We start from the raw sequence: 20,592 nt of genomic DNA, 5'->3' as shown, positions 1-20,592 counted from the left end.
GTTATAGTCCAGTGGTATCTCTCCCAGGTTTGAACTCATTTTGACCCCCACCTAATGTCTTCCTATTTAATTGTATTGTGATTGAACATTTTTGTTTCCACAGCTTTTAATTTCTATGTCCTTATTTCTAAGTTCATAAAGTTTTTGAACCAAAGTTGATACTTCTTATATATGTTTTCACAAATAATTATAATAAAAACTGAAGTGTCAGATGAGGGAACTTCTAGGAAAATGCTCTTATTTTCTGCTTTTAGAAGTCAAAAGAATGTCTAATTATTCGGTGCTACCATTGTATATAGGAAGTTTTAGAACAAGAAAACTTCTCAATTGATCCTTGTTAACTTTATTACAGAAAGTGGTAAAACAGCTGTGGCATATAGACCCTGTGAAGATTTCACAGATGCTAGAACCGAAGAGGAACTACAGGATTTAATTCAAGTATGTGGAGATAAAAGCTCAAGGGGTACACAGCCAGTGTAGCCATAATTCAAAACAACCAGCAGGATTTGGAAGACTTCAGCATATCTACTCAGTTCTGTCTTCCTTAGGAAAAGGTGAAACTCTGAAACTGGTTTTGAGGCAGGGAATTTCTAGTACTTCTCCAAGTCCCGGACCTTGTCTCTGGCCCCTTATTTGAAGTTTCGAGAGCAGGATTGAGGGCCACCAGTGTTCGTCTACGGTTGTGGACACAGGAGAAGACACAGGCCCTTTAGAACTCCCCTCAAATAGAATTGCAGGGACTTGGGAACAAAGTAACTATGGTCTTAAGTGTGATTATGCTACACTGTTTAAAAACTATTCATGCCTTTCAAGTAAGGTATATTACCCAGATTGCAGCATCTCATATGTATCTTGTGTTAAATATTTTGCCAAAGAACCTTTCTGTAAAACAGTTATATGGATACCTCGAATTAGGGATTAAGTTGTCAACGTAATTTCTGAAAGAAAACATTAATGTACTGCATATAGGATTTTTATTTAAAAGGAGCAAACAATGTGTTTCATGTCATTGAGAGCTTAATTTTTGGCTAGATTTCTGATTATTTAACTCACCCCAATGTTGCAAAGTTTGTTTTGAAGGGAAAAACGTAGAGAAAGAAAAGGTGGTTCTGTTCTGAAAAATGTAAAAAATTTGAAAGTTTTTTCCTGTACAAACTAATTATTTTAAATCAATTTAAATCAGTCAAGGGAACTTGAAACGTATCCATGTTTGGGCTTTAAGAAGTCTAGCTTCCTATGAAATGTTAGAGGAAAGGGTTCCGTATTGATACTAAAGATTCTGGAAACCTAATTATAACAACAGATCCACTCCTAAATGAGGCCAATCTTGGAATCAGTTCCATGTAGAAACCATCATGTGCTAGGCACTGGAAATAAGGTGAAGCTCCTTCTCTCTTGGAGTTTAGGTGTTAAAGGAGTACCAGACGATTAAAAAGGAGTAAAATTAAATGGATTATGAAAAGGACTGTGAAGAAATTAAACTTCGTACTAGTTACAGTATTTCAAGAAAATTACTTATCATGCTGACTTTAACATTGTAAGTGTCTTCTCCATATGTGCACACAGGGTAGACCTCTGAAAAGTGACACTAGTTTTTTCTAGATTAATGGCTCTGTTGGGACAAGTTGGGTTGGGGGAAGTCTTCCCATGCCAATGTAAAGGGCCATTCACTTGGTTTTAGACTCTCTTTCCCAGAATGAATTGCTCACCTGCCCAAACCCCTCCTTCAGAAGTTCTGGAGTCATCACTGATTCAGTGGTGACCCCTAATAACAGTGGTGTATGAATAATGAGACATGAATTCTGAGAGTTTGGAGGAAATGACAACATTTTCGAATAATTGTAAGGTGTGTTCCCTTCCCGCCACCCTAACTGGTGCTCATTTTGCAGGTCAGCTAATTTTCTTGTCAGCCGTGTGGCCAAAGGGAGGAAGAATGTCTCTCAGACTTCAGCTTTGTGGAGGAAGAGTTCGGATTGCCAGAACTGGGCTAGCACTTTTGAATTTCCCAGAATGCCAGGTCCTTTGGTTTCCTCGGGAAGCTCTGCATCCTTCCCTCCCCACTCCACCCCTGGGCTGCTGGAGTTTGGGGCCACTTGGGTCTGCAGCCCAAATTCCGCCTCATTGTTTGGGGCCAGGGTGGGCAGGGCAGGGTTGGGAAGAGGGCCCAGCAGGAGGTAATTGTTGCCTTTGCAAGGGGAAGGATGGCTTGCGCCCTGGGGACTCTGGGAAAAAGGCCCACTCTGGTGGCGCGGATTGGATCTCCGCACGAGCCTAGTAACTGTGGCGCAACTAAAGACGTCATAAATAACGGGAGGGACGTTAGGCAGGGGCGGGGTGGTCGGTTGCTAACATGAGCCGTCGCGTAGGCGCTGGCATAGCGGTTCAGCTCGGATGTGGCTCCGGCTCCTCACTGGCCTGGGTTACTGCCCCTGGAGCCGCCGCATGTTATGTCCCGGCTGCGCCATTGGTTGCCACGGCTCTTCCTCACATGGCAAGGATGGTGGCGTCTAGTCCAGGCAGTTCAGCCTCCGGAGTGGGCCCTGGGCCCCGTCCAGGTGACCCCCAACCCCCCGCGGCTGACAGAGGCTTGGTCTTCACAGGCCTCAGACCCTCCTCCCAAATTGCCCCATGCCCTTACACCCCTGGCTGAAGCCGTGGGCTTTAATTACTTAAAGTCCTTGTCTCCAGTCCAGATGTTGGCCCGCCTCATCAGGAGTTGACTGAGACTGAGGTTCCATACCTGGACACGGATTCGGTTAGAGAGCTGCCCCCAGGGCCAGATCAGTTTGCTGTTCCACATCAGGATCTGAATAACAAGCAAACCCAACATCAAAAGCTCCCAGAGGCAGTTCCAGTGCAAGACTGGGATCAGAATCAGCCCTTTGTTCTCCCTTCTCGACACAAAAGTAAGACTAAACACATAGGTCCAGATGAGGCTGAAGGTCACCAATCATTTGAAATACTTGTTTCACCTCTAGGTAGTAACAGCTCAAAACCAGTTAAGTTTATTGTTTCACCCCCAAACCTGAAGAAAGATCTAGTTCAGCATCAACGGCTTGACAAGACTATTGTTGGAAGTATAGGCCAATTTCAAAAAAACACTCAGGGTCTAGAACAACAGTTGCAGGGTGATTATTTAGATCCGAGTATGGATGCCATTTATCCTGAGGAGTGCCTACCTATGGATTTTTTGGGGAGAGCAGATGAACCTACAGAACCCCCTGAGGAAGCTGAAATTTCTCCATCCCAGCAGTATGGCCCAGTGCTAAGTTTGATCACTTGATTAAGGTGGTTTCTTCCATATCTCTCCATTGTAAAGTTATTTTTCCCCTTGGTAATTGATAAATCATATGTGGGGTGATACTTTGGGATCAGTGAAGATCCTACTTTCAAACAACTCTTCACCCAACTGTGCATCAATGATAATCTTTGTCTGAATCAATTATTACACTGATAGTTGCAAAATGACACTTTCTTATTCTATCATCCATTTTGCATTTATTAGCTGACATTATTCTATACAGAAGAGCTCCCCTACATTTCATTTTGAGTATCACTATGAACTCATGTGCTTTTTTTTAAATTAACTATGTTATACCTTATTATAATGATAATGTTATTCTTTGGAATGTTCCTTTTGTCTAGATTTGGCCAATGCGATCTCTGTTATTGTTTAACCACACGATACTTTTTTATTACTAGAATAAATTCTAATATATTACTACTCACAAATGGGAACTGAGAAAGGGATTCCAGAAGTTGCGGTCTTATTCAGACTCTTCTTAGAAGTGTGCCTTCTTCCTGTGTACTCTCAACCCAAAGTGAGGCTTTTGGGTTGGAAGGAGGTACTTCTGAATTAAACTACAGATCAGTGTCACCCAATTCTAATCCCTATTCCCTTTTTTCTAGGCATACCATATCTACTGCCACCTTAATCCTTCTGTTGGGCACCTCTCTCCTCCTCTATATTTATTTACAACAGTCAAGAGCAGCAATTGGCCAACCGGCCCCTATCCAGTTCTGCAGTCCATACGCCCCAAGAACTCCTTTTTGCACTGGTCTGTGGTGGCCTTGGCCTACCTCTTCTACCTTCTCAAGTAACTCTTTTACCACGAATTTAATTATTTGTGTTTCCATTTATAGGAACTTACCTAGCCATATGGCCTGCTGCCTCTGCCAATTTAAAAATACCATTGAGGTTGTCTGTAAGAGAGTCAACCTGTGTTCTGACAGTGGATGCCTGACAGACTTCACACATTGTGGTGAGTCTCAGCTGCGGGATAATAAGGTTTTAATTTTATTTTGTTTTTAATCAATGATGATAATTTTTAAAATTAATTTAAAATTAAAATTAATGATGTAATTTCATTATTTTAATTAATTCATTCAGAGTTCCAGCTCCCTAAGTTTCTAAGAACTACCCTGGTAAGAATCAGAGTCTTGGTTACCTTATTAAGCTAATTGTTGCTCAGTTACGTTGTTAGCTTAATAATGTTACTGATCCACATACATAAAGGGACAAGAGAAAGGAATGGATGGGGGAAGGGAATTAACATTAATGGCCTCATATCCTATGCTGTGCTCTGTGCAAATGAGAACTTATTGATATAGTGCATCACAGTTTGTAAACTGATTTTATATACATAAGGTCTCATGTACCATTTGTCTTATAGGACAGGTGTAAATATATTTTTGTTTATTTTGTTTGTTTCTGCAATTTTATAAAGAGTACAAGTGATGCTGTTTTATGTCCTATTTGGAGCCTGGGATTTCTGGTTCCATAACCGGAAGCTGCTACCTAGCCCTTCTAATGTATTGGAGAGCTAGTTTATTCTTAGACTGTCCAGCTCTGAACTTGCTCTGAATCTCAACTTTTCTATCCACAAAACACTCAGGGGCTTTCAACTATTTTTCTATATATTTGATTTATTGGCACTAACTTGGTGACTTCCAAAATGTGCTTTCATGCCCACGTAGCTTGAATACAGGTCTCTATCAGTGATCTAGAGCACATCATAAATAATAACACTTTGCTACTTATATAAAGACAATATTGCTGATTTTTCAACACATTTTCTTTTGTCTGTGACACACAGCTTGTGGGATCTTAGCTCCACAGCCAGGGATTGAACCCGGGCCACAGCAGGGAAAGTGCCAGGTCCTAACCACTAGACCACCAGGGAACTCCCCCAAACAATTTTTTTACTGGTTGTATTACTCCCTTCTCCCCCAGAAGTGGGCAGAAAAGGCATTTTTAATTTCCTTTTACAGGTGAGGAGAAAGAAGATCATAGTTATTAAGTGCTATGACCCTAGTGCCCCGATCTCCTCTCCCAGTTTCGGGCTCTCTGCAAGCCCATGCTCCTCCTTTCTCATGACCCTTCCCTCCTCCTTTGACCCTCAGGAAAAATACTTTTAATCCTTTAGGAATAAAAGCCCAGCTACACAATGGTATACATTACCTTCACACAGTCAGAAGCTTTGGATGGTTCCCCAAGTAAAGCTGGAAATATTAGAAGTAAAATGAAATGAAAGCAAAGTAGCCATCTGACAGAAGTTGCTTTTTCCCTTCTGCATTTTGGACCTCAAGTATTATTCCATTGATTTGTTGTACATTCCACGTTGGCCTACAATTGGGCAAATCTGTTATACCCCAGATCCCTGCCCAAATTTTAGCAAAGAGCTCAGGCGAACATAGTGATTTTTTTCTGTATAGAGCCTTCTGTTATGAGGGCTGGGATATATGGAAGCAGGGACTGAGCAAAGGACTCGGTGGGTGGGTGGAGAAGGAAATGTCCAGATGACGACCTGTTAATGGTGGTTGTTGTCGTGGTCATCTGTGATAGTAGCAAGGACACAAGCACACTAAAGAGGTGGATAGAGGAAGGCTCACCCTTCTCTGCCTCTGAGGAGGGACAGGATGGGGTATATAAATTTGAGGAGTCACAGTAGATCTGCAGAGAGTCCAGCTGAGTAGGGGAATATTTGTCTTCCAGCCTTGGATTTTCTTCAGTTCTGGCCCCTGGGAACCAGTGGAGTAATCCTGAATATAGTTAGTATATTTCACGCTACAGAATTTCTGAGTAGATAGCCACTTTTTCAAGAGATATCTTTTTCACATTTTGTTGTTGCCAGTCATAGGCTTACGTGTGTGTTCCTTTTTCTCCTAAGTGGCACTGAAACGTTTGAGTGATTCCTAATTTATTTGGCTGTGGACTGAGTAAAAGCTGTCCCATCAGTCTTCAATGATCAAAAACAGTTATTTTTGACAGATGAAGAAACATCTGTAGGGAATGCAGAAGGATCGTTGAAGGTGTTGCAAGCCTGGAAGAAGAACAGCAGCGAGCTGACTATTGAGTCAGAGAGGGCATCCTCAGATAAAGTGCTGTCAGCTTGTCAGGCTTCATGAATGAGCAGCTGGACTTTAATAATAGAAGTGATATTATCAGTGCACTGAATTACATACTGCCTTTTATCTCAGAGGGGAATCTAGGAGATGTGGAATCAACATTATCACCATTCATTCAACTTCTTTTTTCAAATACACAAGATGGAGATATGCCACTGGGCATTTTCAAAATCAATACAAGGAGCCCTTCTGTTAAACCTGTACCCAACAATTCAACTAATAAAAATAAATTGAAGAAACTTCACTTTCTGGAAAATTTTTAGATGCAGAAAATTTGATGAGGTTAAAAAGGAAGAAAAACCTGCCACGCATACGCGTTCCAACCATTTAAGTACCATGTTTAAACTCTGCATCTTTCAAAAGAAATTGGAAACTGCCCAACCACAGAAAGACAGCCTAGCAAAGATTGAGATTACAGAGAAACACCTGCTGAGAGTGAACAGGGGCCTCAGGGGCCCAAGGGGCATACAGAAAATGCACCTCAAAGCAGTGGGAGATGAGAGCGTCAGGAGGAAACAGAATGCCCAGCAATCTGTGGCGAACACTGCCGAAGAAAGAAGGCTCAGGAGACCATCCCCAAGAAAGCTGAAACAGCTTCTCATGGTGCAGAGGCCCAGGAAGCTGGTGGGGAAGTCGTCCAATGCAGAGTCTTCATTGATAAAGGAACACAAGGCAGCAGGCTCCTCTTCCCTGAAACAGTACTTCAAGGGCAGGCCTTCTGCCTCCATCCCTCCAAAATCCCCATCTGAGGTTAAAAGCAAAGCAAAAGACTTATCCCACACTATTTTTGTTTTAGAAGCTGTAAAGGCTAGAGTTAGAAATATTGAGGCTCCTGAACTAATCTCACCTTCTGGTGAAAAATACATCTTCCATAAAACTCAGTCTCATCGGGTCCACAGAAAACCCAAAGTCAAAAGGAGTCGAAAGTTCAGAAAGAAAAGTTCACTCAATAGAATGATGCTTGCAAGCTGTCCGTTCTCTGTAGCGAGGAGTCTCATAAATTCCCCTCCACGAGAGACTGTTTCACCTTCAAGAGAAGTGACTTCTCAGGAAAATCCTTTTCTAGCATTATTTTCTCTTTCAGACCACTCTACAGAACACACTACTTCAGAAAACAATACTGCATAAAATGTTTCTGATGAAATTATTTCTAGAGGAAACTCTACTCTGCCAGGAGGAAACGGCCCTGGAAACACTACCCATAGGAACGTCTTCACTGCACATTCTACTGTTGCTGTAGACAACAGTATGCCAACTGTTCAACACACCAACAAAACACAATGGGAGTACCACAACACGGGCACTGAATTATCCTCCGAGCCCACAGGCTTCACTTTCCCGGGGCTCACATCCCCAGGTGATGAAGTTGAAACTCAGCTAAACCAGCAGCTACGGTCCCTCATCCCCAACAATGACATGCGAAGGCTCATTTCTCATGTTATCCAGACTTTGAAAATGGACTGCTCAGAGACACACGGGCAGCTGGCCTGTGCCAACCTCATGTCTCGAACAGGCCTCCTGATGAAACTTCTCAGCAAGCAGCAAGAAGTAAATGTTTCCAAAGCGGAATGGCATACGGACCTGTGGAAAACTGACAACTATATCAGTGAGAGCACAGAAACCCAGAGTGAGCAGAAAGAGCAGGAGTCAAGTGAGGTGAGGATAACCCCTGACACATGGGAGCTGGACTTTTACTCAGTTTAGGACATGCCATTAACGTGCCCAAGCAGGAATACCATGGGCTCCTAGTCTGTATCTTATCTTCAGCCATGAAACTGGCTAAGACAGTGATCTCCCACTTTGCTCGTTTAGAGAGTGTGCCACTATTCCTTGGGTAGACGAGAAAAGGCATAACACAAGATAAATAATGTGTAGATAAATAAATTGTAGAAGAAATTGCTAATGATAAGATTAATAACATTCAGTTTGGCTTGTTCTTATAGAAGCTACTCGCCTGAAAGGATTGGGTTTTATAGTATTTTAAGAATAGTTAACTATCATTTAGAATAGGATTAAAAATAGTTAGCTTTCATCCCTTCCATCTCCTTGTTTTAAAAAAACTGTTATTTATTATTTTTAGCTCACAAAAGAAGTTCCAGGATACGGCTATAACAACAAACTCATCTTGGCAATATCTGTAACTGTAGTAGTGACGATTTTGGTTACAATTCTCTGTCTCATTGAGGTAAGGACGATAATTAATTCAGATTCAGAACCCACAAACTGAGAATCAAAGCCACCTTTCCTCCTCCTACTACTTGATTCTTCTCTTTAATCATGAGGACTGAATACACTTCGTTCTTTTACTGAAAAGTATATTCCAAGGATTTTTGTTTGTTTGTTTGTGCTTTTGTTTGTTTTTTTGGTCTGCGTTGGGTCTTCATTGCGGTGCGCAGGCTTCTCATTGTGGTGGCTACTCTTGTTGTGGAGTACGGGCTCTAGGCATGCGGGCTCAGGAATTGTGGTGCACGGACTTAGTTGCTACGCAGGATGTGGGACCTTCCCAGACCAGGAATCAAACCCGCGTCCCCTTCACTTGCAGGCGAATTCTTAACCACTGTGCCACCAGGGAAGTCCCCACAGGATTTTTAAAGGAACTCCACTCCCAGGAGATCTCTATGGAATTGGATCCATGGTAACAAGCCATTGGACTATTTTGACAAGTGAAGTTTATAAGAAGGCCAGAGTTGACATGATAGTAAAATTTCTTCAACACAAAAAACTATGCTGATTTGTTGTACTCACCAGTCACTCTCATTGTACTGTTGATTTCTTTACTTGTTGGCTGAAGTGATGAGAGATATAGGATCTCCATACTCATGGAGCTATCAGTCACCCTGGGAGGGCTAAAAGGACATGCCTAAAAGATAAAAGTGTGATCTCGTCAATTCCTTAGGTTTACTTAGCAGCTTTCTTCTCCGGTGTATTAGGAATTGTGTAGATATGTTCCAATAAAACACTGCAAGTAAAATCCTGCAGCAGGCTACCCTAAAGTATGTCATATTTATAGTAGCCTATTCCTGGAGGTAGCCTGTTTACCTTTTGCTCAGTTACATAATGGTTTATTACTTTTCCCAACAGGCAGTTGCTAACATTAAAAGAGTGACTTTAATAAGCTGACAATCTTGATTCTACCGTACCAATCCAACCTACTTTATTGACCTTTTCTCTTGTAATGGCAGGCCCCCATTCCAGCCAAAGCAGCTCCTCACTATACGCTAGTTACACCATACCCATTCCTACTTTTGTTTGTGCCTTTACCCAACGAAAATTCCTTTACTTTGCTTTGCCTGTGGAAGTCCTATGAATCTCTCACAAAGCAGCTCAAGTTCAGATATCTTTCTTCATAAAGCCTTCCCTGAATACTCCAGCCCTCCTGATCCTTGTCCTGTGAGGTTTGTCACCAGTTCTTAGGGGCCATAGCAAAGCAGTCCCCTCCCCTCAGAACTCACAAAAGTGGTAAGCAGTTTTTTAAAAGGCAGCCTCCCAGGAGAGAAACATCAAGGTTAGCACATCGTGGAGCTGAGCAGAGATGTGTAAGGACCAATGCCTTCCTGGCCTATCAGACTTGAATAAAACCTGACATGATGTACTAACTTCTCAAGAGAAATGTGTCTATCTGCAGGAGGGTTGGTCAGTAGTGAAAGCATAGAAAAGGTGAGGAGAGGCCAACATGGGCAGTGCCCATCCTCACTTGCCCGAGAGTAGAGATGGCACCCTAGGCAGCATAACTGAAGAGTCAGGCCCACCAGCCAGGCTGTGCCTGTTGAGGAGCTGGATGGATCCAGCTACCTCAGGCCTTCCCATTAAATTCTCGATTCAGCTGATTCCTTTTCTAATTCTGTTCTCACCAAGTAGCCTTCGATTGTGTGATTGTGCTTGAGTGTGCCACGGAGGCCTGTCTCCACAGAAGGTAATAATTCACTGATTGTGCAGACACGGATGCCCTGTGTGTAGAACAGATGTATTTCTCATTGTCAAGTAGTAATTTGGCATTCTGAGTTTTGATCAATCCTGTGATACTGATAAAGTGAGACCGCCACAACACGAAGACATGAGTTCTCTCTTGGTGCGGAAGAGGATGATTTCTGAGCCTCGGAGGCTGGGGACTAGCATGGGGTCAGCTTGCTAGTCATTGGCCATTGCCCAGACTGTACTCTCTACATCTCCAGCTGGCATATGTCCTTTTGCTTTTTTACAATTTCTGTAAAGTCCCCTTTTTATTGTTTTTACCTTCTATGTAGTTTAACCTTGCATTTGTTTCCTTTTGTTTTGATTTCGCCTGCGAGATCTTAGTTCCCCAAGTAGGGATTAAACCTGTACCCTCGGCAGTGAAAGCGAGGAGTCCTAACCAGTTTTTCCTCTCCCCACTTATATGATAAGCTTTTTGAGGACAGGGGTCATGCAGTGCTCTTCCTGTGGTAGATGATAATGGTGTTCAACGGAAGAGAGATGAGGCGTTATGTCAATTCCACAGTGAGGAATAATGCAGCCGAATATTTATTTGAAGTAGCCTAGAGTCCAGCAATAGACCCATGTTTTCTTAAGACTTTTGAAATGTCATGTTTTAATATTCGAATCAGTGAAAAAAAATGAATTAATGGTGATAGAATAGCTGCCGAACTATTTGGGGGGTAAATAATAGCAGATCCCCATTTTTCATCTTAAATAAACATATTTCCATAAATGTGAAGAAAGACCACATAAAGGTATTAGAAGAAAATAAAAGCAATATTTTTATAATCTTATGGTGGGAAAGAGCCTTCAGAGCCTGATGCCACAAGCAGAGCCTTTGATATATTCCACCATCTTGTCTGTGACACCAGCTTAGCACTGATTCATGCCAAGCGTAAGAGGAAGAGTTTTCCATATATTGTCTGATTTAATGCCCACAGTCCTGTAAGGATGATATTACTATCCCTCCTTCATAGATGAAGGAGATCAATGTAAGGCCCCAGTGGCCAAACCAAAAGCAGAAGCCAGCTTCAGCCGACTGCAAAGCTTGTGCTCCCTACTCCACTCTTTTTCTTGTCTCCTTGGAGACAAAAAAAACTGGAAAGATTCGAAACACTGAAATTCAATGAAAGTCAGTATTTCTTTACTATAATGAGTCTTTTGTTTGTTTGTTTGTTTGTTTGGGCGTGGCGGGGTTTGGCCATGCTGTGCAGCTTGCGGGATCTTAATTCCCTGACCAGGCATTGAACCTCGGGCTGGCCACAGCAGTGAAAGAGACAAGGCCTAACCACTGGACCACCAGGGAACTCCCAAGAGTTTTATAAGTCAACAAGAAGAAGACAAACAATCCGGGGAAAAAGGGGGCAAGGGCTGTGAAGAGTAGGATGTGTGTTGACAGTCAGCCACCATATCTGCCCGACCTCTCCTCATGGCTCGTGTGCGGTGGGTTTTGTTAGCCAGGCCTTTGTCACCTCATGACGTAAAAATAATCCATAATATTTTCTTCAAGTACTTTAATAATCTGTCTAGAATTTGTTGTATTTGTTTTTTTGTGTGGTTGAGGTAGGGGATCTAACATTTTCCCCCTATATGAAGATCTAATTGTTTTCAAACCTTTCACTGAATGGTTTAGTCTTTCTTCCCTGGCCTAATATACTATCTTTATCTTGACTCTATTCTGTGATCCAGTTATCTTGTCCTGTACCAGTACCAATATCACACTGCTTAATTCCAGTTGCTCTATAACATATGTTATATCTGGTAGGGCAAGATCCTAGTCTTTGACCTTCTTTTTCATACATTTCATAACTATTCTTACATATATTCTCTACCAAATGTCTGCTGGCCAGGTTTTACTTAAAAGTTATTTTGGCTATAAATAGATTGCATTGAATTTGGAGGTTACTGTGAAGAGAATTGACCTCTTTACAACCTTCTAGGAGGATAGTATCTCATGCCATGTAAGTACATCTTCTTAATGTCCTTCAGAAAAGTTTTAATATTTTCATCACATAGGTCTTACAAATTTTTGGTTAAGTTTATTCCTAGGTACGTTATGCATTTCTATTGATATAGTAAATGGGATGTTTTTTCTGTTTCTTAGTTAGTTATTTGTGTTATATGGGAAAGCTATTGAGGCTTATATGTGGATCTCTTGATTTTGTATGGAGCCATCTTACTCATGTTGCTTCCAATAAAATTTCGGTTGATTCTTTTGGTCTTTTTACGTTCCTCATTTCACGTGCAAATATTTTTGTCTCTTCCTTTCCAGTACTTCGTTTTTCTTATTGTACTGATTAAGACCTCCTCCACAGTGATCAATAGTAGCAGTAATCATGGGCATCCTACTCTTGGTCTTGACTTTAAAACAATGCTTAGGTTTCTGCTAGATACTTTTATTTTCTTTTCCTACTTCTAAGAGTTTTTATTAGGAATTATGTGTTGAACGTCATCTAAAACAGTCAATAAAATATATCGCCTGCTGCATGCAAGTCCCTATGTTAGGTACTGTGGAAGAGTCAAAGGGTTATTAAACAGGGTAGAATTCCTTTCCTTAAAAACGTTATCATCTCACTGGGTAGATAAGATTTAAAGTAAAAAGGAATGAATAAGGATTTGGAAATAGTTGTAATGGCTAATCATGATCACGTTTTCTTTCAAAACAGATTTATTCTCATAGAATTGCAAAAGAGGAAGATAAAAAAAGAAGCAGAAGGTAAATATTGGTTTTGAAAGCAGAATTTTACAACTAGAGGAGAACTTAGAACTCATCTATTTCAATTTCCTGACCAAAGGCAGGAAGAATGTTTAATTACCCTAATGGTTTACCCTAATTTATTTATTAGCAGAATTAGCTCCCCAGCCCAAGCTGACTTAGAACAGGACTGGCACCGATTCATCTGCTTTCACTAGTCCTTTAAGGAAAGAGGGTGGACGGGGAGAGGTTTTGGTTGCACCTTTTCCTGCTGGCCTGATGCCGGGTTCCTAGGCATCAGGCCAGGCCAGAGGCCTTCTAGGAGGCTCCGGGGTAGGGAAGGCCACATGGTTGGGGATGTAGGGGCTGGCCTCATTCAAAGCTGAGAAAAGGTAGAACATATGAGTCCCTTCTGCAATTTGGCAAGGAAATTTCGCTTCTCATCCTATGCTTTTTATGCCCCTACTCTCTATTCCCTTTATCCTAACCTCATAGAATTTTAACTGGGAGAAACGTTAGACAGTAGTTTGTCTCTTCCTTTAATAATAAGGAAATGGAGAAGGAGAAAGGGAAAATATCTTGCCCCATGTTCATACTGCTAGTGATTATCAAAAAGAAGTGTGTCCCTTTCCACTGAGGACTTCTCTGCTGATCGCACTGTGCTTGGGCTGTGAGCTATGTTTTATGTCACAGTTCAGTATACACATACTATATGGACATAAGTAGCTTCTGAAACAAACTTATTGCGCACTCTGATGTCTTTCTCTTCTATTTGTATTCAAAAAGAGTATTTTGTGTTTCCCTGCTGGTCATGGCCTTTAAACTGATCCCACAATTCACTGACACCTCAGTGACAGCCTGCAGTATGAAAGTCAGAGAGGTATAGATAACTTTGCTCATTGGTTTCAGGTGTTTACTTGGTGTGATTCAACTTATAGGATAGAGCAGCCAGGAAAGTAAAAGCACCTTCTCCCCACACCCACACCCCCAGCAAATGCTGCATGTGCGACTATGTCCGAAGCGGACTGGTGTGAAGCACATCTAGAGAGTAACGTGTTTCTGCCCAGCGCCATTGTGCAGTGTTTTCTCTGCACGATGGCACTTGGCCAAAGACCAAGAAAGGGAAGTGGGGCTGAAAATTCTGCCTATACTCCATGCTAAGCTACATGTAAAGGTCTCCCCAGAGACACTAGGGGGCCATTTTGGACAGACAGAGAACTTCTGGAAGGCCAGCATGCATGCAGTGATTTTCAGGATCCCGGGTCTGTTGTGATTTTGCTTATTGTGATTATGGACTGAGGTACCCATTTAGTCCTAATACGACCAGAGATAACACATTGTGAGAGAGATGAAAAATGACATGTAACACTAACTGTATGTTTTCCTCCAAGGGGCTTTTTTCGATTTCTGCTGCATAAGAGAAGCTCAGGGGAAAGTGAGAGTCAGGTAAGTTTGAGGAGGAGAAAGTACTATGGCCAGTGAAAGCAGGGGAGATGCAGAATTAATATTTCCCTTTCTGTTTCTAGGAGGGCTCTTTCGGGAGAAGGCGGCCACTTTGACATAGGGATATGTATAGGCCTCTCAATGCCACATGCAAGGAAAATATGGCACAAAAGCTACATGACAGGGAGTCTTCTGAGGAGGATATTTCTCCATCCCAGCAGAAGGCCCAAACTCGTCATCCAGAGCTCACTGAGGAGGCTGAATCTTTACCCCAGGAGACCCCTGCTCAGCATCCACAGACCCCTGAGGAGGTTGAATCTTTTTCACCCCAGGCAGAGGCCCAGACTCAGCATCCAGAGCCCACTCAAGAGGTATAACCACCTCCACTTCAGCAGGAGGCTCCACCTCAGCCTTCAGAGGCCCCTGAGGAACTAGAATCTCCAAGTCCTCAAGAGGCCCTCGCCCGGCCTTTAGAGACACTTAAGGAGCTTGTAGTTCGATCAGTAGCACATCATGGGGTAAATGAAGCTCAGCAGTCAAACTTGTACAATTTCACTATTAAACCTATGGATCTGGCACTTACCATAACTCCACAGGTCACTAAATAGGTTGATCCTTCTCCAGTCGAGCAGGAGACCCCATCTCAGCCTCCAGAGAGCCATGAGGAGGTTGAACCTCCAACAGTCCAGCAGGAGGCACCATCTTAGCCTCCAGAGAGCCCTGAGGAGGTGAACCTACTCTACTCCATCAAGACGCCCCAACTCAGGCTCCAGGTCTCCCTACTGAGTATGTACGTGAAATTCCAGTGAGTGAAGAGGTGGTATCTCTACCTGGCGTTCAGCGTCACGCTCATTCCAACTTGCCCAGTGTTACACTTCAACCTCTGGATTTGGAACTTACCATCACTCCAGAGCCCACTACGGAAGCTGAATTTCCTACAGCTCAGCAGGAGGCCCTGACTCCACCTCTTCAGCATCCTGAAGGGACAGAATCTTCTCCAACCCAGCAAGAGACCTCAGCTAAGCCTCCAGAGCCTCCTGGCGAGGTTGAGCCTTCAAGGGAGCAGGAGCAACCAGCTCAGCCTTCTGAGCCTCCTGGGGAAGTTGAACCTTCTCCAACCCAGCAGGAGCCCACAGGTCAGCCCCCAGGGCCTCTTGTGGAAGCTGAGCCTTCTCCAAGTGAACAGGATCAACCGACTCAGCCTTCTGAGCCTACAGAGCCTCCTGAGGAGGTGAAAACAGCAACCCAGCAGGACATTCCAGCTCAGCTTTCAGAGTCTTTTGGAGAACCTGAAACCTCTGCAACCAAGGAGGAAGCCTCAGCTCAGTATCCAGAGACCCCTAATGAGGCAGAATCTTCTGCAACCCAGCAGGAGATCCCAGCTCTGTCTTCAGCGGAGATAGAAACTTCTGCAACCCTGCAGGAGCAACCAGCTCAGCCTCCAGAGCCTTCTTCAGGGGAGGTGGAACCTTCTCCGACTCAACAGGAACAGCCAGCTCAACCTCCAGAGCATCATGAAATGACAGTTTCACCTTCAAGTCACCCTGATGCTCAACATTCAGACTTATCCAGTGTCATTGTCAAACATGCAGATGTGGAGCTTACCATAACAAAAGAACCCACTCCAGAGGTGGGACCTTCTCCAAATCAGCGCAAGCCTTCAGCTCAGCCCTCAGTGTCCCTTACTAATGCAGAATTTTCTACAATGTAACATGAGGCCCCCACACTGCCTTCACAGCCACCTGAGGAGGTTGAACTTTTGCCAGTTCAACTGGAGGCTTCAGCTGAACTCTAGAAGACAGTACACATAATAAACCTTCAGTACAAGAGGAGACCCCAGCTCAGTATCCGGAGCATCGTGGAAAAGAGGTTATATCTGCCACAAGCCAGCAGTAGACTCCAGATAGCTTTCACAGGCTTCTGACGTTGTACCTTCTCCACCTCAGCAGGAAGCCACAGCTCAGCATCCAGAGTCTCATGGTGAGGTGGAATCCTCTCCAACTCAGTCTCCAGAGCTCTCTAATGTGACTGTAGTTTTCTCTCCAGAGCATCCTGTGACAACAGTTTCTCCTCTAGGTCAGGATCAAGCTCAGTTTCTGTAGTGGCCCGATGTCACTGTTAAACCTGTGGATTTGTACTTACCGTAACTCCAGTGTTCACTAATGACGTTGAAACTTCTTCACCCCAACAAGAAACCTCGGCTCAGTCTACAGTGTCCCCTGAGCAGTTGGAACCATTGTCAGTCCAGCAAGAATTTTCAGATCAACATCCAACCCCCTGTGAGAATGTTGAACTTTCTCCAGTTCAGCAGGGAGCCCCAACTCAACCTGAAGAGCTTCCTGAGGAAACTGACCCTTCTCCAAGCCAGCAGGAGAGCTCAGCTCAGCATCCAAAGCCCACTGAGTGGGTTGGACCTTCTCCAGTCCAGCATCAGCACCCAACTCAGCCTCCAGGGGCCTCTACAGATGGTGCAGCTCAACCTTCAGTACATAATGAAGTGACATTCTCACCTCTAGGTCCAGGTGAAGTTGAACATCCAGTGTTGCCTAATATCACAGTTGAACCCGTGGATCCTGCAGTTGTCTTAACTCTAGAGCCCACTAATGAGGTTGAACATCCTCCAGTGCAGCAGGAGGACCCTACTCAGACTCCAGATCCCCCTGGAGGGATACAGCTTTCTTTAATCCAGGAAGAGGCTCCAGCTCAGGCTACAGTTCCGTAGGCGGGCTCTGATATATCTCCTGAGGCCCCTAAGGATGGGTGGTACCTTCTCCCACACAGTGGCAGTTTCAGGCTCATTCATCAGAGCTCCCTGCAAAGGTGGAACCATTTCCAGTCCCTCAAGGGACTCTTCCTCAGCTTCTACAGCTCCCTGAGAATATGGAATCTTCTCCAGTCTAGCAGGAGTTCCCAGCCCTACCTCTGGAACCCCTTAAATAGACAGAATCTTCTCCAGCCAAGCAGGAGGCCCCATCTAGCCTCCAGTGCCACCTAAGGAGGTTGTAGCACAAATTCCAGTGCATTATGAGATAAAAGTTCCAACACTAGGACAGGACCAAGCCCAGCATTTAAACTTGCCCAGGGTCAGGGTTAAACCTTTGGACCAGGGGCTTCCCAGAGCTCCAGAACCTGCAACGGAGCCTGAACATTCTGCAGCCATGCAGCAGACTGCAGTTCCTCCAACATAGCCCAAGGTGACATTTCCAAATCCAGAGCAAGTTCAGGCTCATCATCCAACCTTGACTGAGGTCACTATTCAACCTTTGGACCTTAAACTGACGATAAGGCCAGAACCCACTAAGGAGGATGAAACTTCTCCATCCATGTAGGGTAACTTAACACAGCCTCCATAACCACCTAAGGAATTTTTTGTAGCTCAGCCTCCAGTATATCAGAACCCAATAGTTCCAACACCAGATCAGGATCACACTGAGCTTCCAACATCACCCAGTGTCACAGTTCAACCTTTAGACCAGGGGCTTACCACAACTCCAGAACCTACTGTGGAGGCTGAACATTCCACACCCCTGCAGGAGACTATAGATCCTCCAACATACCCCTAGGTGACACTTCCAAATCCAGAGCAAGTTCAGGCTCAGCATCCAACCTTGACTGAGGTCACAGTTCAACCTTTAGACCTGGAACTTACACTAATTCTGGAATGCAGTATGGAGGTTGAACCTTCTTCAGCAATGCAGCAGACCCAAGCTCAGCCTCCAGAGCTCATTAAGGAAGTTGTAGCTCAGTCTCCATTGTATCCCAAGGTGCCAGTTCCAGCCCCAGATCAGGATCATGCTGAGCATCGAACATCACCCAGTATCACAGTTAAACCTTTGGACCTGGAGCTTACCAAAACTCAAGCACCTACTACGGAGTCTGAACATTCTACAGCCCAGCAGCAGACTACAGCTCCCCCTCCAAAACACCCTGAGATGACACTTGCACAGCCAAACCTGACTGAAGTCACAATTCAACCTATGGATATGGAACTTACCGTTACTGCAGGCTGCAATATGGAGACTGTACCTTCTCCAATCATGCAGGAGACCACAACTCAGCCTCCAGAGGCACCTCAGGATGTAGTAATTCAAGCTCAATTCCAGCAGGAGGTGACAGTTCCAACTTGAAGTAAGGATCAAGGTGAGTATTCAACATCATCCAGTGTCACAGTTCATCATGTGGACCTAGAGCAAACCACAATTCCAGAACCCACTATGGAGGCTGGACATTCTACATCCCTACAGCAGACTACAGCTCCCCCTCCAAAACACCCTGAGGTGACACTTGCATAAGCAAATCTGACTCAAGTCACAGCTCCACCTGTGGGCCTGGGAGTTAACATATCTCTGCAACCAAGGGCATCTGAGACAGTTCTTTTTCCTTCGACTCAGTATTCAGTATCCACAGGTCTTCCTGGTGTAAAATATACCCCAGAAAAGAAGCAGCCAGAACAGAATGCCACCACAAACATCAGCATATGTGAGCTCTGTACCTGCACAAATGAGACGCTGTCGTGTGTTGGTCTCAGCCCAAAGCAGATGCTCCACGGAGTGCCTGAGCCAGAGCCTAACGCCTACAATGGCACCTTCACCATCATGTAAGAATCGCCTCTCCTCATTTGTTCTCTGCATCCTGCCTGACATGGCAGCCTTTCTTCAGGTCTTCCTGGGTCCTCCTTTTCTCCCCAATCCACATTGACTGACTTTCTGTTTACACCTTTTGTTGGTCAATGATTCCTTATCTTCATTCTCCTTCTTACTACTTTTCCCTCTCCTCCAGTCTTTTACTTTTAATTGCCCTTATTTTTTCCTTCTCCATTTTTTACCCCATTATTTAATGCCTTAACATCTACTCTTCTCCCATCTTTATTCCATCCTCTTTACAGCGACATGTCCCTCTCCCCATCTCATTTGTGGTAATACAGCAAAGTGGTTAAGAGTAGAGATTCTGGAGCCAGACTACCTGGGTTTGAACCCAGGTCTGTCATTTATTAGCTTTATGACTCAATTTCCTCATCTGTAAAATGGGGACTATGGTAGTCATCATCTCATAGTATGACTCCTATGACTCCTCAATCTCCCAATGACTCCAATCTCATTGGGAGATTTAGATGAGTTAATATAGGTAAAGCTCTTCTATCAGTGTGTAGCATATATTTTAGTGTTAGCTATTATTATTATTCAATCCCTCAGTTATATCTAGAACTCATCTTTGTCCCCTGGCTCTCTATATGTAGCACCCATTTTGTGCCCAACCCAGGGCTAAATTCTCTGGGAGCCACAGAAGTATATGGCATTGTCTCCAGAACATGATAATAACAAGTGGGAAGAAAGGGGATATGCCTTAAAAGGGAGGTAATATATAATTAAGTATTAAGAGAAATACAGATAGGTGCTGTAATTCACCAGAACCTGTAATCACAGGGGTGAGGAGGTCACGGAAGGCTGCATGGATAACCTAAATCTTTAGCTGGGACTTAAAGATTAGCTGTGATTTGTCAGAAAAATAAGAGGCAGTACAGTCTAGGCAAAAGTGTGACTGCAGGGATGATCAGAATTTTATAGATTAGTCTGGCTGAAAATAATTGGGTTAGGCAACAATGAAAGGTAGGATTATAAAATACGTTGGCTATCGGCAATGGGTGTTTGAAAGTTACGCTCTAAGATACGGGGAGCCACTGCAAGTTTTCAAGCAAGAGAGACAAATGATTAATATAAGAGGCTTATTTTACATTTCATATGTAGAGGGATCTAGAGAGGAAAGCTTGATTCAGGGAGACCAAATAGAATGCTTTAGCAAAATCTAGGAGTAAAGTGAGAAGGGGCCGAATTAGAGTGGTTGTGGTGGAAGTAGAAAGAAAAACCTGAGAGTACTACAGAGGAAAAACTGATAAGATGTAGTAATTGACTAGAGTTGGGGGACTGTGGTACAGGAAAGAGAAAACTCACATGTGTTGATGGGCACAATGATGGTGGTATAACAGGTGGAAATACAGCAGTTGGGAAGCAGAGTCAGTTTGAGGGAGATGAGTTCAGTCTTAGGCATCTTTTATTGGTGAGTATAAAGCAAGCAGAAGGCTCTGTTTGAGTGAA

The 20,592-nt window shown here is 43.6% G+C and overlaps 1 protein-coding gene and 1 pseudogene across 1 annotated transcript; both read left to right on the top strand.

The window, feature by feature from the left end:
• Nucleotides 1-2,143: 2,143 nt before the first annotated feature.
• Nucleotides 2,144-3,545, top strand: LOC149750190 (leucine-rich repeat-containing protein 37B-like). Its single transcript, XM_089907229.1, is given in 2 exon segments — nt 2,144-2,700; nt 2,703-3,545. Coding segments are annotated over 2 exon segments (834 nt in total). The 5' UTR covers nt 2,144-2,447; the 3' UTR covers nt 3,284-3,545.
• Nucleotides 3,546-14,010: 10,465 nt separating this feature from the next.
• Nucleotides 14,011-20,592, top strand: part of LOC111170854 (uncharacterized) — a 34,054-nt pseudogene continuing 27,472 nt past the window's right edge.

Source organism: Delphinapterus leucas, chromosome 2 (genome assembly GCF_059928025.1).
Source record: "Delphinapterus leucas isolate spDelLeu-1000000601 "Yukka" chromosome 2, BTC_Dleu_Yukka2, whole genome shotgun sequence".
NCBI classification, from domain to species: Eukaryota; Metazoa; Chordata; class Mammalia; order Artiodactyla; family Monodontidae; genus Delphinapterus; species Delphinapterus leucas.
This window is presented reverse-complemented; position numbering and strand designations above follow the sequence as displayed.